This window comes from Anoplopoma fimbria, chromosome 5 (genome assembly GCF_027596085.1).
Source record: "Anoplopoma fimbria isolate UVic2021 breed Golden Eagle Sablefish chromosome 5, Afim_UVic_2022, whole genome shotgun sequence".
In the NCBI taxonomy this organism is placed as follows: Eukaryota; Metazoa; Chordata; class Actinopteri; order Perciformes; family Anoplopomatidae; genus Anoplopoma; species Anoplopoma fimbria.
Window position 1 is genome coordinate 13,887,583 of NC_072453.1, and position 26,592 is coordinate 13,914,174.

Below are 26,592 nucleotides of genomic sequence, written 5' to 3' on the forward strand. Positions count from 1 at the left end.
GGTGTGGTTCAGTTTGAAGTTTATTGGGAATATCCTGTCCTGTCCTGATTGTTTTTTTCTATAAGGTCTGCAATCCTATCTCTAGTCGGTCACAGCTCCAGTATCTGTGCTTGAAGAGCCAGAAGGCAGAGCTCGTCTGACTGGTTAAATGACTCCTCACAAACAGTAGACACATATTTCCCTTTTTAGGGCATGAGAATCTATTACGTAATCTAGGGAGCACCTCTGAGCTCTAGCAAACTGGCCTGTGTGGAAAAGCAGGAGGGAGGGGGGGAGGGGCCAGTAATTAGAGCGACACCGCGCTCGACCAATCACACGCCGAGGAAGTTGCCATCTCGCTCGCTGATTGGCCAGAGGGCTGGACGCTTCGGGTTGACGTCTAGGTTGCTTGCACTCACTCTCTGGCTGGGAGTTTTTCACGTTGCCTGTTTCACGGGAGTAGTTGTAATAGTCTTCACACCGCAGGGTTGAAACTGCCCTGTGGAAGAAAGAAAAAGAAACTTTTGTAGAGGGTGTTTGGGAGAAAACTGCCTTAGGTGGTAGTAGAGCAACTTATTCTTCTGTTGGATAGTGAAATAAAGTTGCCACCATGCCGGTGTTTCACACAAAGACGATAGAAAGTATCCTGGAGCCGGTGGCCCAGCAGATATCCCATCTGGTGATCATGCACGAAGAGGGGGAAGTGGACGGGAAAGCTATTCCAGACCTGACCGCCCCGGTGGCTGCAGTGCAGGCGGCTGTCAGCAACCTTGTTCGTGTGAGTAAACTTTGTCCCTCTTTGTCCAAAAAAGTGTCTCAGGTGTTTGAGGCTATACCTGTCGCTCTTTGTCCCATAGAGCGTCCTGCTTAGACCGCTGCAACACAACACCCACAGCAGATAGATACAATGTATGCATGCTTGATTATAGAAGATAGATACAATGTATGCATGCTTGATTATAGTTGATACAATGTATGCATGCTTGATTATAGTTGATACAATGTATGCATGCTTGATTATAGAAGATACAATGTAATGCATGCTTGATTATAGCTGATATAATGTATGTATGCATGCTTGATTATAGCAGATATAATGTAATGCATGCTTGATTATAGAAGATACAATGTATGCATGCTTGATTATAGCAGATACAATGTATGCATGCTTGATTATAGTTGATACAATGTATGCATGCTTAGAAAGTTTTCTTGAAGTTGTTTGACTCGGGGCAAAAGGGCGTCCCCCCCCCTGAAAGTATGCCCTGCCTCCTCCTCCTCCTCCTCTTCCTCTCTGTAAGATGACTGCCATAGCTTGACGTAGGCACTGCTGCTTGTGTGAGCCAGGCAGGTACTGGAGCTACTGTATTTAAATCAAATACAGTGCATTATTGAATATGCCTTTGAATAAGAATATGACAAATCTGATATGAACTGATTCATTTCAGGAACCTCTGTTCACCAAACCACTTAGTAGGTGTAGTAATTGCACTGCATGTCACCTGAAAACCAAACTTTTTCAAACAGATCTATAAAGACAAACGTTACGCTGCTGCATGTGACAGTTGGAGAAATGACTGATCTTTGATGCGTGCAATAAATATCATGTCAGCTGTCAATGCTCTGCTTATATGATAAAATAGAAATAGATAGCATTATCAAACCTCCACCCAAGGCTGCACAAGTATGTGTCAAAATTGTTCTTTTGCAGGTGGATCTGGTATGCTGCATCAGATTTGTGTGACCTGAAAAGGAATCTGTCTCTATTGACATATTTACTGTGGTCACGTGCAGTATTTTCATAGTTGTTAATCAAAGCTGTCAGGCCATGATGGTTAAATGGGTCATGCATTTTGATGGCGGTGATGTCAGGAATTTGTAGACAGACGTGAAAACTGAAGGTCTGCTGTAAAGCCAGAAACTGAACCTCAACTGTCAACATGTTTTCTCTTTTCCATAGTGGACCTACAAGCATCAAATTATCCTTTGTTTTTTTGTCCCATGGCCTAGAACCGCAGAATTGTTGACAAGGTTTTTGAGAGAACTAACATACTGAACTAAAAATGTAACATCCTTGGTCGAGATACAGTACCTATAATTTTGACTCACTGTTGACAAACTATGGCAACAAGTGCTCATAAATGATCATATCTGGTTGGTGCCCATACTGTTTAATTAGAATGTCTTTGGAGCTATTAGTTATTCATTTACAGACTGCCTTTTCAAAACATTAAATTACGTGCGTCCCCTTGACCAGATGCAGCTTTGGTTTCAATTATATTTAGAACCTAGAAAGACCTAACCACAGTGATGTTCCTCAGAGCCACATTGTAACTATCACGGCTATATATAAGGAAATGACAATGTTGTTTCCTTAAATGTTTAGGCTGAAATACAAACCACTACATGGAAAGTCTCTTACAAGGAAACAGGAAGATATGGGGGCTGTCAGATATGACACTTGTAAAGAAAAGAAGGGGCAGAGGCTAAATTAAGGCAAACTTGGTTCCTCTCTGTCAGCCCTGCAGTTGTTTGGCGGTAAATTTGGACAATTGCTCTGGCATTTCCTGTCAGCAAAGGAATTCTCTGTTTCTAGGGATTGCCTACTATTAGCCCGCAGATTATTTTAGAAGGTTTTATGATCCATAACAATTTAAATCTAGTTGAATTAATTCTATGCCTTTGTTATTCCTCTATACCCCCTCTCAAACTATAAGTCTGTGTCCCATTGTGCATTATTTAAATGTTTATGTTTGACATCATATGTTGTTAGAAGGTCCTCTCTACCAAATCATATCGTTATTAATACCATGGATAATGGTTCATAAATACTGTCATAAACAATTTTGGTTGCACATAGACACTTCTACTTGAACTGATGGTAATAATTCCATATCCAATCATATTTATGGTTTGTGATTAGATGTAACTACTAATAGTCAAGAGATCTGCATGTCAAATTGTCATTGAAGATGAAAGTACTAATCTGTCCTTCAAAATAATTATATTATTGGGTGTAGGATGTTAAGTGAAATTAGACACACTTCTTCTTTTTAAAGATATAATCGGCATGCAAAGTTGAATTTAAAAAGGAAATCGTTAGTTGGAAATGTCATCAAAACATTGCAATAGAGCTTCACATTAACAACGTAAAACATGAAATGTTTAAAACAAATGTATTATAATAATAAAACAATATTAACAAAGGTATTGCCTTGAAATGATGAACCTACACAGAATAATGTTAACTCTTCTGCTTTACACACTTTTTTAGCCGCTTTTAGCTATTTTTGGGGCGTTGACATTTCGAGTATGAACACTCCAAATAATCCAATTTCCAGAATCAGCAGGCAAACAAACTTATTAGAAGAACGCATAAGAAGATGATAAAATGTCAGAGGTGGGTCTGTCAGCCTGTTTAGAAGTTCATCTGCACTGATTGGCACAAAAAAATATTAATGTTGCTTTAAATATTAAAACATTACATTGTCGCTAAGGTGAATTCAGTGCTCGTCAGCATTTTTCCGACACATGAAAGCGTCCTGTGCAACCTCAACTCGCTTGGGGTGAAATCATCCAGGCTTTGTGGACATTCTGAATTGTAATCAGATGTTTCCAACAGAGGCAAGAATGAATGGAAAGGCCTGTAATTATTTCCAGTTGCCGTAGCAACACTACAACATGGACAGTGTTATGATATAATTGAAGTTAAGGATCAGATGTAATTTCTTCTGGTTTCATTCCCACCAGTCCTGTGAGTCATACATTTCAAAGCTTAAACGTAAATACACTGTATGACTGAATGCATGAATGTGTTTTTTCTTAACTTATTCACTGTCTAGGTGTGGCAATTTTGCCAGCACTAGTTTTTTTTTTTCATAATCTTGATTGACTCAGTTCAAGTGACATGTAGAGGAAAGGATCATCCTGAGAAGGGAAAGGGATGAGGCGGTCTAATTATATTCCTTCAGAGTATCTCAGGGCGGGGCTGTGCCAGAAAATAAGGTTTTACCTCATTGTCTGTGTTGTCCAGAAAACCACATGTTACACAGACTTTTCCCCTCATGGATTCTTTTCAAAATCTCTGGAGCCAGAATCTCAAACACAGTTAATCAAGGGGGATATTGGATGACCTAAAATATGATTTTAAATATGGGTTACAAATGACTCTACCTTTCAAATGACATATTCTAATGGTTGCATCAGGTTACTTTCCATTGCCGGAAAAAGAAAAGGAAGATGAGCTTTTAGGATGCTCTTGGATGCTTGTCTGAGGAGATCTGGTGTACTCACTGGGACAGATGTGTAGACCTTTAAATTATTCAAATGAAAAGGGTCTAATCTTGTTATTCCAGATGCATGGAGATGAAAGTTCAGCCCTCGTCAACTGACCTAGTATTTAAATTGTAGCATTAACACAATACATTGAGAGTCAAATATGTCTGGTCTAACTAGACCCTTCACCAGTGCTTAGCATCTGTTGAGACAATGAGCCAGACCTAAATTAAAGATGAATGTGAGGAATGTGAAGAATTCCCAGCAATCAGGAATGCATCCCTGCTCAGAAGGGGGTTGAGCAGATCCTTTTGAATGAACGGTTTTGGAGAAATATTGAATACGATTATCAATTAACAAGCCTCCCCTCAGGAAAACCTGTGAAAAACTGTTCATGTCAGCTTCATCTATGTCAATGATGTCTGTGTTTGACCCATAATGCAGCTTGAAGTTGGTGAATGTCTTTACTAGCACGATGTGTGTAACTGTAGTTAATTAACTAACGTGGATGAGTTAAGAGCATTGTTTAGAGACGATGTGTTCAATGCTTGTGCAATAGCCAAGCCTTGTGGTTATTGCAAAAAAAAAATTGGTTGCAAAAGTTGGTAAATGCCCTCAACCTGCTGAGCTGCATTTAAAGAACCAAATCCAATGTTTTTTGCTCTGTAGTTTCATCCAGCTCTGGTGATTCATCGTCATCAGGTTTAAGTTTCAAGTTCAACATTTGCTAAAAAGGTTTTGTCATAATGAAACCATTATATCTAAAACATTTTCAACAAAATGATGTTACTATGTTAAATGTTATACTCATGATAACCTCACAGCTAAACGGACTTACAAATGTTTGCATTGTTTACTAAGTGATTCAGTTATCCTACTGGGGTAAGTGGAAGAACAACATGCATCTCTGTGTCAGCAGTCTTTCTTTTGACTTGACTACACAGGCCTTTTGTTTATTTCGGACCTGGTGTACTTCATTATATTTATAGCTCCTTTTTTATAGCCGTGGGTCGGATAAAGAAGAGAATGCCAGTGATGTACAGTCCTGGAACCATAGCCTGGAACGGATAAAGTAGTGAGTGGTAGTGGCACCTCTAAAAGTCTTTAGGAGACTTTTAGAGGTGCTCCTATGTGCAGATCACTTAGTAGCTCTACAGTTGATTTCTGGCTGAAAAAAAAAAGCCAACAACTTCTTCAATGCTGCTGAGGTTACAAATACCATGGTGCTTTATGCAACAATGCAGAAGAAACACAAATACTGGAAGTTGGTCTCAATTGTAATATTTTACTCGTGCAGAAGTTGTTAGCAACACATTTGGAGTCCTTTACTTCTTAAAACGTTGAGAGGATTATAGCAAATACAAACTGAAAAGTGTTTTTCAATGCTTAACTACGGTCTGTATTTGAGGAGGCCTTTGAACAGTCATTTAAATCACCTCTTCTTTAATCCTTTACAGATGGGAAACAAATGTGTTCATAAACTAAAGTGCTTAAAGGCATTCAAAAGAAAACATTTCCTATTACCTGGCTCTCCAGCTTCCTGCAATTTGTCAAGTGAAATCATTACATGCTGCTCACCGGTGGATTCAGTCATCTTGGCAACAACACAGCGTCTGTAATGTTTGCTTAGACGTATCGACAAGAGATAATCAAGTCTTCACAAAAATGCATTGCGGTGTAATAGTTTCACACTGCACCTGTAGTCGATTTGTTTTTCATAAGTCAGATGAAAACTTGTTAGGATAGAAGAACGCAGAGGAGTGATGAATTGATGAGGAAATGCAGGAAGCCAAGTCAGGAAGACCCGGCAGCTGTCGGCCCCACTCAGGAACAGGAGTGAGTCAGTGAAGGGAAACCCCCTCTCATTTTGCCGTTAGATGGTTATGACTGGAGATCATGACAAAAGATGCAATGCAGTAGGGCCGTCAACCTTTTCCAAAATGTCAAGTTTGAATGATTTACAATGATAACAAACTTTGTTGGGAAAAATATGAAAGCAAATCATTTAGCGTTCTCTTTAAATATATAGTATTTTATAAAGTCGGTAAAACCTTTTATCCAATGCTTGACTTGACTTCTGTACCATGCACCTTGGTATTGTGGTATTTGAAGTAAAAATGAATAATTCGGAATATGACTAATTGTAATTGAATTTCACTGAAAGGTTAAGATCCATTCAAAGACGACAAATAAGTTCAGGGTCCATTGAATCACCTGATTGAATGCCAGGATGTGATGTTGTCCCTTCCTCACCAACCCTCTGTGGACGCAATAAAAATAATCTTTCGTAATCTTTGTTCTTTAAGCAATCCTTGTAGTGTTGAAAAAGGGCAGCTCGTCTATGACTTACATTGACTCACTCTTCTTCTTACAAGAAGGATTCACACAGATGAGAGCCGCTCCCCAGTAACACTGTATGAGCTGCTGAGCTCCTGTAACATGAGATAGATAGTTGTGATATATCCTCTCTGGTCCGCAGGGCCACGGACAAACGAGCCTTTGATTTGTCGCTTTCATCGCGTTGAACACCCCGTTTGTAACCACTTCCTGAACCAAATTAATAAACCATGTTACACACCTGCCATCAATTTCCGTGAGAATGTGTCATCTGAACTGCAACGTCACCTAAGAGTGGGAATCAGAGTTGCACTTTGAGGAACCAGACCTCTGTGCAGAACCACAGACAGTTTATTTGTAGGGCATTGCTCAGGGCAGCGGTGACCACGCTTGACAGAATTTTTGTCACCATGGATCTTTATGGTCACCATGACTAACACAGCATTGTGCTAAAACTACCCAGCATGTGAAAGGCAGGCTGTGTCTTGGCAGCCTTGAGACTTTCAGAGTGGCCTTTCTTCTCCCAGCGGAGCGATGGGCTGCTGTCAACAAAGCCGAGTCTGTTCTAAAGGAGCGGCCACTTTATCGAGCTACTTCACAACGCAGAGGTTTCCACGCAGAGCTCTTGGATGGTAAAAGGAGTGTCAGTGTTTCCTCTCCAGACACAAATGGTAAATGAGACTGTCAGACAGCAGCGTGGTATGTGACAGCTTGGAAGAAGATGACACTGAATCGGGGAAGCGTTTTAAAAAGAAGGTGGAAGTGAACAACTGCCCTTTCTTTAAGTGGTTGATAGAATCTATTCAGGGAACAGGATATTCGTGTAGTGGTTTGGCCTGTGAGTCTGGACTCTGATAAAGAATGAGTTGTAAACTGACGGCCTGACGTAATCTTTTCCCCTCTCTCCCCCATGTTTCCTGTCTTCACTATCAATAATAAAACAAAGGCGTGGCATTTAAACTCTTCATGATTGATACCTAGATTGACAGAAAAAGTAATTGACAATAGTTTGGATGATTAATAAAAGTCTTTTAATTAAGCAAAAAAAAAAAAAAACTAGCTGGTTCCACATCCTCTATTATGATGATTTGCTGCTTTTTTTCCAGTTTTATATCATTGTTAGTTATATAATATCTTTAAATTTGGGATCTTGGGATCTGGGAACAAGAGATGGACATTTTCACTACCCTCTGACATATGTGGTGTAAAGTGGATGTATTGTCAAGCTCAGTCAGGTCATCAAAATGTGGTCCAAAATGTTGCCAGAGGTTCAAAATAGCGATATAGGCCATGGACAATGAACTGCTTGACAACAACGGCTATAAACTCAGGTCACAGTTCTATTTTTGCAGCAAATTGTTTGGATCTCTGTTTTGGCTGCAGATTGTTTGTGAACTTCAGACATTTGGAAGAGGCTCTGCGGGAAGGAGGAAAAGGAAGCCGCAGATGACCTGCTGCAGACAGTACCTAGAGCCTCAACTGGCATCAATCTTCGGGGAGAATATGACTCAGCACTCTTAAAAGCAGCGTGCACATAGCTTTTGGCCTCCACATTGTTGGCACATGGTGGAGTCTGTCTTCTCTCTTGTGTTCAGTTTAGGTCATGTCTAAACTTGACTTGATCTCATATAAAGTTTTTCAGTACCTTGGAGAATACTTTCTTCAAGATACTGAAAAACTTGTTTAAAAAGGCATGACATAGCATGCTACTATTTTATGGCGGATTTTTTAAAGTAATCTGAAAACAAATCTTAAATCATTTATTTTCTTTAGTCATTTTATCGTTTTATCGTAAGTTGATGATATGACAATTTCACAAGCTACTAATGTCCAAAAAAGAAACTTAACTAATAATCAAAACTGTCATAAGTTGATTTAACTGGTGATCAATTAATCAAGTAGCTGTTTAAGTGCAAATAAAGTAAATTATTTATTGATTTTGAGTTCAGGTTACTGTTTTTGCTGGTGTATAAATTGGTATGTCATCATACATCACAGAAATATGATATGGCTTTACATGGGATGAGATAAGAGGTACTTAACTTTCATTAAGATACTTCCTAAAAACAGCTCCCCAAAGACAGACAAAAATATTTCAAGTTTTACCACAAGGTACAGTTTCGCAGCTCAAAGTTGAACAAAAGAAAATTGCAAATTGGTTAGAAGCAATGACAACACTGTTGGCTTGTATTGTAAAAGTCACAAGACAGGAGAGCGGTTTTACTTCTTAAAGAAGATCACTGTGTTCTCTAGTGTTGGCAAGGGTTTGTGATGTTTTTCTCTCACCCTCACTCATGTTTACTACTCTGTCAGTGCCCCTATATTCCTGGTCTGTAGCCCTGCTGCCCTGTAGTTGAACGTGACAGAACAGCTTTAGTTGTTGTGGATGGCTTTTGTTCAGAGCGACTCATTGGTGGAATGTCAGTGTGGCATATGTATTCTGTCGCTGTGCTCGGGGATAGACAGCCTCTGCTAAGCTCCAGTTTTAGTTTGGCACAACCTTTGGCACTAATTTATAACCCCTCAGTTACTCAGAGTCCCTCCAGTACGGTGAAGAGATGCTGCTCCATTACTGCCTCCACGTCGACCGTCTGGAATGACTCTGCTACTGCCTGCAGTCGGACACGTTGACGGGCTCTCTGGGACCGCTCTACAAAGCACCAAGGCCACATCTATCTTTTAAAAATAAATTCCTTTTTTGGATAATCAATAAATGATTTAGTCTATGAAATATATTAGAATCATGCCAAAAGAGTGCTATTAACAGTTCCCAGAGCCCAGATAAATTGCTTGCTTTGTCAGCAAAGATCAGCAGAGGGAACCACTTTGGAAATGTTATATATTGCTAAATGATGCTTTTAATGTGGATGTCATCACTAACATGGTTAATATATATGTTATTATAATAATAATAATATAAAACGTTAAAGAAACGATTGTACATCTCTCTATTGGGCAGGGATGCAGCTCATTTTACCCTGTCAGTGTGATCCGTGCCCTGGCATGAACGCGTGTTATCACTCCCCCATCGCAGCTCGACATGGGTGAGTTGTGTCTCCCTGCAGAGCTGAGGTCATGATGGGGGAGGTGAGTCATTTTGGAATTTGAGGCGGCGTTCAGCTGCTTTACAAATTATAACTGTGCCGAGGCCTGGCGTCCCCCCAGCAGCTGTCTTGTTGAAATAATTGTTCGCCGTACGAGTAACAGGACATCATTCTGGAAATCTGCATGATTAAAGACAATACTCCCTCAGGGGGGAAAGTTGTGGTAACTGAGTTTTTGGTTTGATGTGTAAAATGTTTGCCCAAGTTGCATTAGAGTAGATCTCACATTTGAGTGTGACTGAGCTAGCACAACTGAAACTTACTGCAGTAGTTTGCAGTTATCTTGTCATAATTGTGTCGGTAGTCAGGATTCATGACAATAGCCTCAATGTGAGAAGATAATGGATGAGATGGTGGCAAAGAAGTTCACCTAAATCTTGTGCTTCTATATTGCTAAACCCTAGAGTGCATTATCACGCTTATACAGTGGCCATTTACCAAATAGTTTATAGTAATTTATAGTTTTGATACTATAATGGACCAATAACCTGCACATGGTGTCTTTGACCTTTGCCCAGTGCATGCTGGGACAGACTCTGGCCCCTATGACCCTGAAAGAGATGAAACAAAAAGGGCGAATGCCAAGTGGGTGAAGTAATTTTGAAACTTACTGGAAATTGAGCACCTGCTGTAGAAAACAGATTAAGATGAACCAATATTAGTGCCCCGGGACAGTCTGGTGACTGGTGTTTAGAGTGGACCCTGCCTTCACCTTCGTGAAATGACATGAGAAAAATAATTAGAATTAGGTTCAGAATCAACAATTAATGAAACTAAATTTGTCCCAGGCTTTCAAATGAAGAAATACACTCTAACAAATTTCATTTTGTGCATTGCAAAATGTCATCTCATATCTTTTGCCTGGAAATGTCTGTTGTGTGTCTTATGGATTACCTCTTTATTTCTTTGAAATGCCTTTTTCCATTAAATCACAGTTGATTGATTTATTTATTTTTTATTTTTTTTTACTAACCAATAATCTGTGTTTTCCAGGTGGGGAAAGAGACTGTACAAACCACAGAGGACCAGATAATGAAAAGGGACATGCCACCGGCTTTTATCAAGTAAGCACAGAAGGATTTCTTTGCAGACCTCATTCTCATACAGCAACAACCTGTCAGAAAAATGAATTTTAGATGAAATAGTGTCTCTCTATCGTATGTGGAACCCACTCTCTCTCTGGCTCTCTTTCTCTCTTTATCTGTTGCAGTAATGGCTGGTTTTTCCAAGCAAAGGTCAGACACGGCATGTTAAGTGCCTCAGAATTGTGCCCTGGTGGAACAGAAATACTTTTCTGCCTAGGGAGGAGTACCTTTACCCTAAAGGAGAAGGGCCACACGCTCATACATGCCCTCATAAATAAGAGCCACAGGCTGCTGCTGCTGCTGCTGCTGCTTCTGGTTTAAAACATCAAACATGAGCAAAAAAGTGAACATAATTATGTGGAAAAGAGGAGCGTATGACGTATTCGTTGCACTTACTCACTCAGCATCTGCTAAACCATTAAGTTGCGCTCAGCTGCTGTTTGTCCGTATCACAGTCTCTCATCAATCCTTATTACATGGCAGACTACAGTCGAGGTAGAGAGTGCCAGGACCTCGGACCCCCCCAAGGTCAGGGATGAAACTCATTGGCAGGCGCAGGTCATCAGGATCAACACATTTGGAGCCTTTAAGTCAGATCGTCACCCTGTGGTCATCCATCAGCACATGGGCTGGAATGCGTCTCCTTTACTAAATATAGTGTCTGCTGGGCTCCGGTTAATGCATGGCCGTTTCTTGCTAGTGCACGCTGAAGGACACTGTTGGCTGGCCCTGCAAAGACACACACACACACACACACACGTCAGCCTTGATGTCATGCACATACATTAGTCTTTATCATGCAGGGTATTTGCTCCTTTCAGAAGATTGTAAACTGAGCTGCCTTTGTTTGGCCCCCCTCAACGCCTCAAAATGTGGGAAATAGCAAGGAAAAACTTGGCCGGATGGTAAAAGAGTCGAGAGTAAGAATAGCATACTGGGGATACTACAACATGCGTCAGTCCTTGGCTTGTTGCCTGTTTCTATGTGCAATGTGGCTGTTATGATACAATGCAGGTCGCATGTATGACGCTGAAACAAAGGGCTGAGCCTGCAGTTTTTCTTCTGCTCTCGAGTTCACTGAGTGCATCGCACACAGGAGGCAACAATCAATCATTTACACTTTTTTTGGAAAGGGGTTAAATTGGGCCGAAGCCAACTAGAGTTCCGCCTCCCGAGGTCCAAATCACATCCTGTGAGAACAAGTTTAAATTTTCTGTCACGAGATATAGATACTCACGCTGCAGAATCAAAATTTAGGCCAGTTAGGTTTATATAGCCTAAAATCATTAATCAAAAATTTACGTCATAGGGTCTTACAATCTGCACAATATATGACGCTCTCTATCCTTACTCCCTCAACTATTAAAGCATTGAAAAGCGTGTTTCATTTTCAACCAGCCCACAACTTACTTCCTATTTCACACTCACTCAAGAACGCCCAGGAAAATGAATAGTCCTTGACAAAAAATCTTAACCTAGCTTTTTTTTTTTTTATTTAACACCTCATCTGTGATTTAGACTCCATCAGCTCTCACATGAGTATTTGCTTAAAATGTAATGTGAAGCATATAAGAAGAAGAAATGAAACAAAATGGACAGCACCCAGCGTATGTTATGGCGAGCTGTATCCAAAAGCTTCCATCTGTTTTTGCTGTAGGCACTTTGCTGTTTCCACGCGTAAAGTCTATCTGGCTTCTGAAGGGCTTCGTATCATCAGCATGACTTGTTTTGAGGATTTCTTTTTTTTTTTTTTTTTTTTTTTTTTTTTTAGCTGGTATTCAAATCTATGGTCTTCTGCTTTCCACAGAGTGGAGAATGCGTGCACTAAACTGGTGCAGGCTGCTTCCATGCTGAAGGCCGATCCATACTCTGTTCCTGCTCGGGATTACCTCATTGATGGCTCTCGGGGCATCCTCTCTGGGACTTCTGACCTGCTCCTGACCTTTGACGAGGCCGAGGTATTCATTCATTCATTCATTCATTCATTCAAATCTATTAACCAGAAGAAGTTTGCTGAACAAGTAGGTCAGAATACAGATTTGGTTACATGGTAAGAAGTATCAATCAGGTGACACTGCAGAATATCATCTGTTTTAGCAGTTTAGTGTATTTCAGCACACCTCATCCATGTAGTGATTTCCTGCAGTTAGCAGGATGTGGTTGTGCTTCAGCGGCTTCACAAACATGTGAATTCAATCATGGTTTTTTGAGACAGTGGAGGAATTGATTTCTCTGCCTCGTGTCCTCTGGAGTTCTCCCAGTGCGTTCGTCAAGCATTGGTGCAAAAAGGGCGGGGACTGGCATGTCCTTTGACTTGCCTCAGTATTACATCATTTGTTCTGTGCTCAGCTGGTTATAAACAGGAACCAGGAAGCAGAATTTGTGATAAGCTGATAAGACACAAAAATGTCAAGCCAGGAATTACAACTCGTCAACTATTCCTCCCAGAAAGTCAAATATGTCCTAAACAAGTCTGCCAGAATACAAAATGTAAAACCCAGCCATGCAATTGTAGCAGTTAAATATATTTTTATATGGCATACATACATATAGCTGAACTTAATTTCAAATTTAACTCAAATTCAGTTAAATGTGTATTTGTTTTTTTTATAGTTAACATTAAATTCCCAGTGGAGATTGCTGCTTATCTTTCTGTGACAATAAAGTTTGTTTTTAACCGTAAGATATCCTTCTCCAGTCATATCGTTATCATATCTTTTTAATACCCGAATGTGTATGCTTCTGTGCTTACTTGTTTTAAAAAAAGTAAATATCAGCTGATATATTGTTATAAGATTTTTATCATTCTGAAATAATGATATCAGCCTCACAAATCCAGTCTTGGTCAGGCGGTAAGAGACACTGTATATCTGGCAAATGAAGTTGAGAAGTGGACAGAAGATAACTAATATAGCTTTTAACTGTGTTAAAAGCTGTACTATTGATTTTCATTGAGCAGAAGCTGAGCTGAAAGGGCTTGAGTGTCTCCTTAATGGACACTTGAGCGTGGCAGAGGCCTGCTGTTACAGGCCCTTCTGCTATAAGGACAGTATCCATTCCTGCATACCCCTTGGGTGCTGTAAGGCTTATAAAGAAGACGGAGAGGCAGATAAATATGCCACACATGTCCGTGGAACTCTCCATATTTCTTGCACACTTCCTAAATCTTGAACCAGGCAGTTTCATCCAGCGGGCCCATCCCTATTATCCTCCCAGGGATGGAGAGTAAAATAAAAAAAGTGGCTGATCAGCTCTCTTGGAGCAGACAGCAGACATCAGGCGTCCCAGCGCTGTCAGCAGCAGTCAGCAGGAGTCATCAGTCAGCGGCGCCATCATGTTTTTCAATGCAGCTCAGGGATGGCTCTGTATAGTGGAGTGGTGACTCCAGCAGTCCACATAAAGCTGGAGTGAAGCAGGACAAAGAGGCTGGAATGTCAGTACGCAGCAGTATCAGGATGTAATTAGAGTGAATGGAAATAGTGGGGGGGGACTGGTTTTGCATAATCACTTCTATCTGGGAATGCAACTTTTGTTTTTGTCTTGTCATTATTGTAGGTCCGCAAAATAATCCGTGTGTGCAAAGGCATCCTGGAGTACCTGACGGTGGCAGAGGTGGTGGAGTCTATGGAGGACTTGATCACGTACACGAAGAACCTGGGACCAGGTCAGTCTGCTGATACTGTAGAGACAAGATCACTCTGCTGAAGTCTGGACTTGACAGTATCTCAGAGATGTTGCTGTCTTGTTTGACAGATTCAGAGCGCGTAATTGCTGTAGGGAACATTTAGTTTTTGCTTTGTTAGCATTCATCTGTGATGCAGTGGTTTACCAAAGTAAAAGCAGTAATACTTCATTGCAAATATTCCATTACAAGTAAAATACTTGTTCATTTTCAGATGCATATTAGCTTGAGAAAAGATCAAGTAACCCCAACTGTGGGATGCTACATTCGAATATACCTCAATAGAAGCTTTGAATGTAAAAAAAACAACATTCTGTATGCTACTTTAGTAAATGTACTTAGTTCCTTTCCAACTCTTGTTTGTTTCTTGTGTTCAGGGATGACAAAGATGGCAAAGATGATAGATGAGCGACAGCAGGAGCTGACACATCAGGAGCACCGTGTGATGTTGGTCAACTCTATGAACACAGTCAAAGAGCTGCTGCCCATCCTCATCTCAGGTATTCACACATTACCTACATGAAGAGGGAATTCCTACACATTGCTTTTTATTTTTCTTCTAATAAATCAAATAAACTGGCCCTAACAATGTGTTCTAGTGCAGTATTTTTAGAGTTGAAATATAGTATTGTTTATTGTGAGTTGTGTTTTTTTTTATTTCAGGTATCAAAATCTTTGTGACAACCAAAACATCTGGCAGCCAGGGTGTGGAGGAGGCCTTGAAGAACCGTAACTTCACCTTTGAGAAGATGAGCGGAGAGATAAACGAGATCATCAGAGTGCTGCAGCTGACGTCCTGGGACGAGGACGCCTGGGCCAACAAGGTACGCAGAATAACTTGCACGCTTTTACATGTGTTTGTCTATGGCCATCGAAGTCACATGCGCACACTGTTATTATAAATACATATGAGGTACCAGAGACTGCTTTGCCCTTTGAGTTGCTTAGACTGTTTAGCTTTGTTTTTGTGCATTCTTTATGGATCCCAACTGGAGGCAGTGTTTGTATGAGCACAAATTAGAATTTTGTCTGCTTCACACCGCGCTCTCACACACTCCCAGAATGCCTTTGGCTGGAGGCCTCAGACTGGAGAGAATATGAATTGATGTTCTTCTCATTTTTTTTTAACAAGGCTTTCACTTTGTTTCATCAGGATGCTTTATTTCAAGGTTGACAGGTGTGAAATGTGGTACAGTTAGTTATTAAAGTAGGAATGCTTTCACTTTCTCCCTGTCTCTATGTAGCTGGTTAATCTTTTTGGCTCTTTCATGTTTTTCTGCTCTGCACGTTCTGCTTCTTCTCTGTCCCGACATTCTCCAAAATGGCTCTTTACTGTGCCACTTTTTTTTGTCTTTGTTGACACTTTTTTTGTGTTGCTCTCAGTTGGTACGTCCAGTTCAACATGTGAATTTATGTCGTTCTTCCTTTCTTTTTGACTGTTTCTTTCTCCCTTCACCCCCTGTAGAAGGTAAGCCTTCCCTCTCTCGCCCCTTGGTTGTGCAGCAGCATGTCTGACAGATGTGTGTGCTGTCTTGTGCGGTGTGGTGCCATTGTGTGCTCATCAGTTGTGAGGTTAAACTGTTGACTATATATTGATAGAGCAAATTAGCAGTTTGAATTCATTGGACTGCTAATGAAAAGTTGTTTATTGAAGAAGTGCTCAGCAGGTTGTATAGCTGACATGTTGATCCATGCAGTATTTTCCTCTCCCCTCTTTTTGGATTTGTTTTGCTTCATAACATGCCATCGTGTCAACATCTGCGTGTCCTCCTCCTATGTCAATTAAACCTCACTATATGCATGTCCTCAACCTGTCCCTTTTTATTGATTGACCTTACTCATGCCGTATTGATTTTGGTGTCATTAATGAGAATTCTCTCAGCATTTTCCTGATCCGTACTTGCGCTTCACAACCTAGGAGAGCACATAGAAAAAAACCAGATATGGATTTTGTTGAATGAATGGCCAATTTTTAGTTTTATTTAAAGAGATATGTTTGCGCAGAAAAACAAACACCCTCTAACTTTACTTAATGACAACTACTAATGCAATAACCACCCCATCATTCACTTCACTTTTTTCCACTCGGATACACACAGAACAGCAGCTGCTCAAGTTTGAACAGTAACCTAATATACCCCTGTAGCTCTGCTGATATCACTTCACAGGTTTTAAACTTCCTGTTTTTTTCTCACGATTGTTCTGCTGCTTTACTCCACACTGCCAGTTTTTCAAACAAACATGCTTATTGTCATCTTTTTATTTTGACAAAGAAATTATTGTGAGGGCTCAGAAATATTTTGTGTTGAACATTTATAAAACAAGCAGCGGAGGTCTGTTCTTAATCTGCTTAATTTGCCACGAAACTCTGGCTGAACTCTTTGATGAAGATACATGCTGCCTTATGAAGGATGGTAATGTGCGTTTTCTGAATGTCTATTATTGTACCATGATAAATAAGCTCACTCATTCATCCGCTCTGGTCTCTTGCTTTGCTCCATGTCCTGCAGGACTCCGCTTTGTTTTTGCAGACTTCGACAATGAGTGAACTCATTGTCAAGTCAGCCGCTGTTGGACCGATTGTTGTATTTCCATCCACTCTGATTGAGATACAACGGAAAGGCGTTTGGCTTTTATAACATGACACGCTCATTATTGACCATAGGAAGGAAATATGGAAACGGCATGTGCTACGTGGTTGTGCCTGACAGATGTTAGCGATGCTGCACATGGACTTGTGTGCTGTGTGTTTCTTTTACTGGAATAACTAAACCGTGGGGTTATGATTAAAATGATGACGAAAGCCTGGAGCTTTTCTTGACCATCATGTAACTCGCTCAGGAAAAACTGTGAATGAGAATCAGAAATACACTCATGACCTCATTTCTAATGTTATTTTATTACTACACGTTAACCTCATCCACACAGAATATATACTATTTACAGGAATGTTGACTGGGAATTCAAATGAGTTTCTAGTGTCTAATAATCCTCTCATGATTTATAGAGAGAGAGTATATACATGGAATGACTAAGGGCATTGATCAACTCCTTTTTTTTTTTTTTTCTCTGGTTGCATTGATTCCCTTTTAAGATATTAATTAATTCTTTGTTTCAAACCCAAAGGACACAGAGGCCATGAAGAGGGCTCTGGGGCTTATCGACTCAAAGATGGGTCAGGCTAAGAACTGGCTGCGGGATCCAAATGCTCAACCAGGTAACAAACATCCACGCCCTATTCCTTAAACTATTCATTCTGCCACTATTGATGTGCTAAGGTTAATAATCTTGTGTGTGCTAAGGTTAAAAGAAGCACTACCCTGAGCCTTCCTCGTAGCACGTTTAGTTGTTGCACTTACGTATTCGTATCAGTTCGCTGCACTTATTGTATTCGTATTCGTTTACTGCACTTATCCTATTCGTAGTAGTTTGTAGCACTTATTATATTCGTATTAGTCTGTTGCAATTATTGTTTTCGTAGTAATTTGCCTCTGCACTGTACTTTTGCTCTGGTTTATGCTTTAAGATGCTTGTTTAAGAAAGGAGATGCACTTATGACTTCTGGTGACTAGTAGTTCTCTTGAATACCTATGTTGAATACACTTCCTGTAAGTCGCTTTGGATAAAAGCGTCTGCTAAATGACTGTAATGTAATGTAATGTAATGTAATCTAGTCGTATCTAGTGACATTATCGACGTGTCTGACTTTATGTTGTGCTTCCAGGGGACGTAGGCGAGCAGGCCATCCGCCAGATCCTTGATGAAGCGGGGAAAGTTGGTGAACTGTGTGCTGGGAAGGAGCGCAGAGATATCCTGGGCACAGCCAAGACCCTGGGCCAGATGACCGACCAGGTGTCTGACATGAGGGCCAGGTAAACTATACACCATAAAAGACATCGCTTTGAGTGTCTGTGTCACAACTATGGCAAGATATTTCCCCTCATATTTCATGCAGTCTCTTTCATTCTCCCTCATGTCCTGTTACTGTATGATTCCGTTATCAAATTTTCATTGGATATTTTTATCGATAAATGCTCCTTTTACAGAGTAGTTTTGTTTCCCATCCGTGGAGGGTATAGAGTGTGTAAGGCAGTAAGCAAATGAGAGGGGATCGTAGTGTGTAAGAGTGGAAGTGATATCCTTCCGATATGAAATCTCATTGTCACCAGGGACCCTGAGTCACGCCTGATCGCAAGCAGCTGTCTGGTATTAATCCATAATCTACTTTAACCCTGGCTGAGTGACTCCGCTGAAAATCGAGCGGTGCCTCTGAGCCTCGTCTGGTAATAGAGGCATTAAGTTAGAAAATACTATTCTTAAACATGGGGACCATAAGGCTTAAGCTTTTTTAAATAAACAAACAAAGAAGTGTGCATGTGTGGTCTTTAAAGGCATGGCGGTGCTGCAGTTTGTGGTATCCATGTGTTTTCTTTGTCCACTCCAGAGGTCACGGGGCAGCCCCGGCCGCAATGCAGAAGGCGCAGCAGGTTTCCCAGGGGCTTGACGTGCTAACTGGCAAGGTGGAAAATGCCGCTCGCAAGCTGGAGGCCATGACTAACTCCAAGCAGGTCATCGCCAAAAGGATCGATGCTGCACAGGTGGGTCATTAACCCTGTTTGCCTTACAAAACATGGATTCAAACCTTTTAAAAATGGAAGTACTGATGGTGTCTCTTGCCCCTGCAGAACTGGCTGGCAGACCCGAACGGCGGGCCAGAGGGAGAAGAGAACATCAGGGGCCTGCTTACTGAGGCCAAAAAGATTGCAGACATGTGTGAAGACCCGAAAGAAAGAGATGACATCTTGCGGTCTATTGGAGAGATCGCTGCCATGACTGCCAAACTGTCTGATCTCAGAAGACAGTAAGTTCCTGACTGCTAGAAATATGTATCATTTTCTGCTGTTTTTTGCCCCTTGTTTCTAACTCCACCGTTCTGGTTTTGCACTTTATTCCAGTTGTTCAGATGCTTTAATTCAAATATTGAGACGCAAAAGTGTTTTTACATATGCAAGACAATGTCAGAATTCAGTGTTCTGTAATAGTTATCACCTTAGGCTTGGAAGTTATTATCTACCATCAGTGAGGTATTTCATCTCTTCCGTTTCGCTCGTAATACTTTATCTATTCTTCCTGTGAGAATACAGATTTCTTACTGATAATCTGAAGTGGACAAGAATATATACTACTTTTACTGCATATTAAGCTGATATGCTCCCGATTTGGACTAAAATGGCAGTGTGAAAGCACTCTTTGTCAAACTGATTGATAACTATTCTCTCTCTAGCTGTAGCTGACCAATTACAGGCCTCATTTCAGCCATATCTTTATGATGAAGCACTACCTAAGACCTTTTTGCTGTTTTTAATTCCTTATAGGGGTAAAGGTGACACTCCTGAAGCCAGAGCTTTGGCTAAACAGATCGCAACAGCTCTGCAGAACCTGCAGTCCAAGACCAACAAAGCTGTGGCCAACAGCAGGCCTGCAAAGGCAGCTGTTCACTTGGAAGGAAAGATTGAGCAGGCACAGCGCTGGATTGACAATCCCACCATAGATGACAGCGGTGTGGGTGAGTCTGGCTCCCGTCCTCCCCAACTTCCTCGTCTCTCTATCTTTCTCCCACATTCCTTCCACTGTCCCTGTGGTTAGAGAGCAGACCAGACCAGACACTTGTACATGTCGCTCTAAACTGTACTCAACATTCCACAATACAACATTTTGGCTTGTCTCCTCTCAAACCTGAACATCATCTTGTATGTTTACAATTCAGCTGTAGTCCGGCTGCTTTAGGATTGATTGGTTCTCACATTAAGATGGAGGCAACGCTTCCATCAGAGGAGCCACATGACATGATACAGAAGCAGCCATGGCCTTTTTTTTCCTCTAGTATTGACACAAGCAGTAAAATATCAAATTTACCCAGCATTCAATGGGCAGCTATTGGCAGGAAGTGGCCAAGTTGAAAGCTGGTCTTAAAAAGGACACTTTAAAGCTAATAAGTGCTGAAATAATTTAAAACTTTGGTGTTTCATTCGTCATTTACCAATCAAAAACTTTCTCTGGTTCTTCTTTTATGTCATTATAAATTGAATATCTTTAGGTGTTTGTTTTCGGACTATTGGGTCCAAAAAACAAGCTTTTGGAAAATATCAACATGTGGAAATGTGATTAGCATCTTTTGCGATTTTATGACATTTTGTTGATGATTTGTGACTTAAGTACACAAGTTTGTCAGTGTTGATGTACCGAGATGTAACAGCAGAATGTTAATTAGCCCTACTAGGAAAATGTTGTTTTTTGTGAATCTCTGTGTTAATATGTTTGTCTGTGTCTGTGTGTGTTTAGGCCAGGCAGCCATCCGCGGGCTGGTGGCCGAGGGCCACAGGCTGGCCAACGCTCTGCCAGGGCCATACAGGCAGGAGCTGCTGGGTAAGTGTGAGCAGGTGGAGCAGCTCATGGCCCAGCTGGCCGACCTGGCTGCCCGCGGTGAAGGGGACTCCCCTCAGGCTAGAGCTGTTGCTCAGCAGCTCCAAGAGGCTTTGAAAGTAAGACAGCTCTCACTCAACAGTCATCCTCACTCAGATGTGTAGCGTCATTGTGATAGATCATGATTCACACACAGAGACAGAGAAACAACCCCCTCTGCTGGTTACTGGTGGTGGAAGAAAGTACAAGTAGAAGACCATAATGGGAAAATACTCCACTAAAAGTCCTGTGTAATAAAAGTAATAGTACAGTACTAGTAATAATCTGAGAAATAATGGAAATCTCAGATCTACAAAATTGCGGTTTCCATTCTTTCAGATTAGTTAAAACATAACAAGCCAGACTGAAGTTCTCCATGGCTGCCTAAAAGACTGCATTTTGAAGAGGCAATATTTTATGTTTATGTTGTCCAAACTGAATGTTTTATCTCAAACTGCAAGATAGGTAGCAACAGCAGACATCCGATTAAATATAAAGTACAATATTCTCACTGAAAGAATACATTTCTCAAAAATGTAAATGTAAAGTTAAAATCTCAATACTGTGCTTTCATACAAGGCGTACTTACTTTAGAGGGTATTAAAGCTCATTCCAAATTTGTATTTTTTAATCTACAAGACCAGCTTTTTATTTGGACATTTTTTGTTTGTAACACGTGTTTCTGTAATCTCAGCGAGCCACCATGAGTCAGTTGTAACGTCTGTTTGTCTTCCCCCCCCAGGACCTAAAAGGAAAGATGCAAGAGGCGATGACTCAAGAGGTGTCAGACATCTTCAGCGACACCACCACCCCAATCAAGTTACTGGGAGTGGCCGCCACCGCTCCTCTGGAGGCCCCCAACAGAGATGAGGTCAGCAGTACAGTCATTCTGTGATCTCATTGCAATAAGCCTCCTGCAGTGGTGTTATATTTATTGGCATGCTGTTTATATTATTTCCAACAGCCCTTTTGAATAATTGTTTTATTTGATCATGTGTAGGTCTTTGACGAAAGGGCTGCCAACTTTGAGAACCACGCCAATAAGCTTGGCACCACAGCAGAGAAGGCTGCTGCTGTCGGCACTGCCAACAAAAGCACTGTGGAGGGAATCCAGGCTGCTGTCAAGTCGACAAGAGACTTAACACCACAAGTATGTAACGGTTTGGTGTTTATATCTGTTTCCGTTTGTGTCTGCCCACCACTCTCCATCACGAGATACAAAGCATAAGTGTTTCTCCCGTCATGAGCCAAGTCTGAATCAGTTGTCATTGGACTGACAATTAATTGCTCAATATATTTTATAGGTGGTATCTGCTGCTCGTATTCTGCTGAGAAACCCTGGCAACCAAGCAGCATATGAACATTTTGAAACCATGAAGAATCAGTGGATTGACAATGTGGAGAAAATGACAGGTATTGTGCCATAAAGATGCTTTAAATGTCCCTGATTGCAGGAGATCAGTGGGTTGTACCTCATTGTGTGATTCCCTATATTGACATGTTATTGATGTTCAGGTTTGGTGGACGAGGCCATCGATACCAAATCCTTGCTGGACGCATCAGAGGACGCCATCAAGAAGGACCTTGAAAAGTGCCGTTTGGCCATGGCCAACCACCAGCCTCAGATGCTGGTCGCTGGCGCCACCAGCATCGCCCGCAGAGCCAACCGTATCCTCCTGGTGGCGAAGAGAGAGGTGGAGAACTCTGAGGATCCTAAATTCAGGGAGATGGTGAAGGCTGCATCTGATGAACTGAGCCAGACAATTTCTCCCATGGTGATGGATGCCAAAGCTGTGGCTGGAAATATCCATGATCCAAGTAAGTTTTGATTACTGGTTTTAGGTTGATGTTTTTATGAGAATGTGGAACCTTCTGATTAGTGATTAACGTGTTTGTTTTGCATTTGCCAGGTCTTCAGAAAGGCTTTCTGGACTCAGGTTATAAGATTCTTGGTGCTGTGGCAAAGGTCAGGGAGGCATTCCAGCCCCAAGAGCCAGACTTCCCACCACCTCCTCCTGAACTGGATCAGCTTAATGTAAGTCCTCAGATAATCACAACGTTTAATTTGGCAAACCATCTGAAGCTAATTTGGTAATGTATTTATTTATTTTTAAACCGCAAAACCATAATTACTTTAACTTGTCCTTGTAGCTCAACGATGAGGCAGCACCACCCAAACCTCCTCTTCCTGAGGGTGAGGTTCCTCCTCCCAGGCCTCCTCCCCCAGAGGAGAAAGATGAGGAGTTCCCTGAGCAGACTGGTGATATGGTTAACGAGCCCATGATGGTGGCTGCCAGGCAGCTCCACGATGAAGCACGCAAATGGTCCAGTAAAGTAAGCGAACACCGAAAATGGATGAATGGACTTTTTTACGTCGGAATGCTACACATTCATATTGATTTACGTTCCTGTTGTACCTCACAGGGAAATGACATCATCGGTGCCGCCAAACGAATGGCCTTGCTCATGGCTGAGATGTCTCGTCTGGTGCGCGGAGGCAGCGGAAACAAGCGCGCCCTCATCCAATGCGCCAAAGACATCGCTAAGGCTTCGGATGAAGTCACGCGGCTGGCCAAGGAGGTGGCCAAGCAGTGCACTGACAAACGCATCCGGACCAACCTGCTCCAGGTCAGTTCCATCGTCTTCATCGGAGGGTTGTGCAGTGGATTTTCACTGTGGAAAGACTATGCTTTCTTTCTTTTGTTTAGTCTCACCTGACTTTCTGATCTTGTTTCAGGTGTGCGAGCGCATTCCTACCATCAGCACTCAGCTCAAAATCCTGTCCACAGTCAAGGCCACCATGTTGGGTCGTACCAACATCAGTGAAGAGGAGTCAGAGCAGGTGAGCGGGATCTTTTATTAAGACCTCCAATAGCTAACCTATAACATGTTTTTCAGTCCCCCTCATCACTGTATCTTAATTTCTTCTTCGACAGGCTACCGAGATGTTGGTCCACAATGCTCAGAACCTGATGCAGTCTGTGAAGGAGACCGTCAGGGAGGCTGAGGCAGCTTCCATTAAGATCCGTACAGATGCTGGTTTCACCCTGCACTGGATCAGAAAGACCCCCTGGTACCAGTAAGAGAAGGGCCACTGTTCCTATGCTTGATGCTGGTTCTCTCCAGCTGTCCAGGAGGACATTGAATGGACAGATAGATACTTTATCGGAGCTATGATATCAGTGCCCGTCACACTAATATGGGTGAACCTTCTCTATTAGTCCCATATCCTGTCTGTAACAGTTGCTGTTCTGGTAGAATGTACACATTGGGACTATCAGAGTGAGTTATGGGTTAGATTCTTACTGGGGGTGTCTTTTTTTCTAAAGTGTGTAAAAATATTGTTTTAAAGCTTATTTCAACAAATCGCAGGAACATATACTGTATGTTTTGATTAGAGGTTGGATAACATATAATGCAAGGTTGTTTTTTGGCCTCTTCTAGACACAAGCCTTAAGTTAAATTTAAATAACTAGATTTTCTCAAGAGACATTTTTCTGTCTTTGTACTGCTAATTGTATTATCATGATCTTGCATTCATCTTTGCTAGGATAAGCACATGAACTTGAGGAGCTGTTACAAGTACAGTATAGGCCGTCTCTTAGCACACGCAAAATATACAATTATGCCAAGTTTACACTATTCTGTATGACCACAAGTAAAAACAAAACACTGTTAATTATTTTACATATTGTAATGCAACTGTAGCATTCTTTATTTTCTTAAAAGTTCTGCCAAAGACATTCTGCCTTGATCTCTGAAAGTGTAGTTGTCGTTCTTTGGTCAGCAATACATATTTTGTTACTCAAAATAATTTATCTTAAATGTTTGCCAACAGCAGCTAAAGATAAAACAGATGCTTGCACTCGACTCCTTCAACTCTTTCTACATAGGTTCAGGCTAATAGCCTAAATAATTACTCATAATTACTTTCACAAGCCCAAACTTGAGCTAACAAAGCTTACTCTTCTATAAAGAGGCTTGTCTTTTTTTCTTCTCAGCACTGCACACAGTTGTACGTCTCATGTTGTCTTGTTGTGCACAATCATTTGTTTGCGATATACGAATTGCACACTTCTCCATAAGTAACCAAGGGAATGACAACAGTTTTAATATGAAGCACAGTGTCATCGTCCGCTGGTGAAATCTTCACATTTGTCTCAACACACTAAACATAACTGGCCACTATCTGTGGCAACTGTAGTAGATATTTTGAAATGTCTGAAGACCGATGGTGTGAATGTGTCTTTTTAAGTATCTAAAACCAACAGATGTGCCTTGCGAAGGAACTTTACTTGCCATTGATACGATTTCATTTACAGATGTTTTGTATCATTATTACAAGGTATGCTGGTGTTGATTTCTTCAAAACATTTATTGTACATGATTTTTCTATTAAGTTACACCCGCTTCATGACTTTTACTGTAAGTCAAATTATGCTCTATGCAAACCAGTGAAAGTTTGTTTAACAAAATGATATCAAAATTATGCAACTTGGTTGGGTTAAATGGGCCGAAACAACATTTCGCCAAGGCATTGTTCACAATTTTGTAATAAAGCATTTTATAGCACTTTGAGGTGTGTGTGCTCTATACTTTATGTTCTTCTCTTATATGCTTACCGGTGCCTTTTATTGTGAGGAAGCTTTTTTTAGTTTCGTTATTTCTCTTGTTATTTTCTTTATAAAGTTCTTCCTGTGGGTTAGCAAATGTGTGAATGTCAAGGCCCGCTTTTTATGTGATCGAAAATATGCTTAAAATGACAATGAATTCATTCTTTCTTGCCTTTTCTCCTGGATATTTGACATTGACATAAAGCTATAGACAATAAACATCAGGGGGAGAGAGAGAGAGATAGAGAGGGAGGGATATGAATGCAACCAAAAGTCCTGGGAGTGATAAAGTTGTAGTTCATCTTACCAATGGGCCACTAAGTCATTTCTCTGATTCTAAATTAAACCACTGGAACCTGAATTTGCATAATATAGGATTGTATGCTGTGTCATAAGTTGAGCCTAAGGATTGAGATCATAAAACTAATTTGCAATCAATGAAATGACTCCAATCAATCTGCAAGCAATGCACATAGGCCCCTCTCAGACCTTGAGGGTGAACTAAACTGAGGTTAAGGTGCTTTAACTCCACTATAGGCCCCTCTCAGACCTTGAGGGTGAACTAAACTAAGGTTAAGGTGCTTTAACTCCACTATAGGCCCCTCTCAGACCTTGAGGGTGCTTTAACTCCAACTAAACTAAGGTTAAGGTGCTTTAACTCCACTATAGGCCCCTCTCAGACCTTGAGGGTGAACTAAACTAAGGTTAAGGTGCTTTAACTCCACTATAGGCCCCTCTCAGACCTTGAGGGTAAACTAAACTAAGGTTAAGGTGCTTTAACTCCACTATAGGCCCCTCTCAGACCTTGAGGGTAAACTAAACTAAGGTTAAGGTGCTTTAACTCCACTATAGGCCCCTCTCAGACCTTGAGGGTAAACTAAACTAAGGTTAAGGTGCTTTAACTCCACTATAGGCCCCTCTCAGACCTTGAGGGTAAACTAAACTAAGGTTAAGGTGCTTTAACTCCACTATAGGCCCCTCTCAGACCTTGAGGGTAAAAACTAAGGTTAAGGTGCTTTAAAGGTTAACCTTGGTGCTTTAACTCCACTATAGGC

At 41.1% G+C, this 26,592-nt stretch overlaps 1 protein-coding gene across 2 annotated transcripts; it reads left to right on the plus strand.

Annotated features, from left to right (window-relative positions):
• The first annotated feature begins 416 nt into the window (after window positions 1-416).
• LOC129091047 (vinculin) lies at window positions 417-25,501 on the plus strand. Of its 2 annotated transcripts, XM_054598478.1 has the most exons (21): window positions 417-757; window positions 10,689-10,759; window positions 12,588-12,738; window positions 14,336-14,444; window positions 14,840-14,962; window positions 15,126-15,286; window positions 17,589-17,679; window positions 18,187-18,334; window positions 18,907-19,060; window positions 19,148-19,323; window positions 19,838-20,028; window positions 20,805-21,004; window positions 21,667-21,795; window positions 21,925-22,074; window positions 22,229-22,337; window positions 22,440-22,742; window positions 22,835-22,959; window positions 23,076-23,258; window positions 23,349-23,552; window positions 23,662-23,766; window positions 23,861-25,501. In XM_054598478.1, exons 1-21 carry the CDS (start codon window positions 590-592, stop codon window positions 24,005-24,007), a joined length of 3,198 nt encoding a protein of 1,065 aa, XP_054454453.1. In that variant the 5' UTR covers window positions 417-589; the 3' UTR covers window positions 24,008-25,501. The 2 variants fall into 2 exon arrangements, with proteins under 2 accessions (XP_054454453.1, XP_054454452.1); XM_054598477.1 differs by having other exon boundaries at window positions 23,076-23,552.
• Window positions 25,502-26,592: the final 1,091 nt, after the last annotated feature.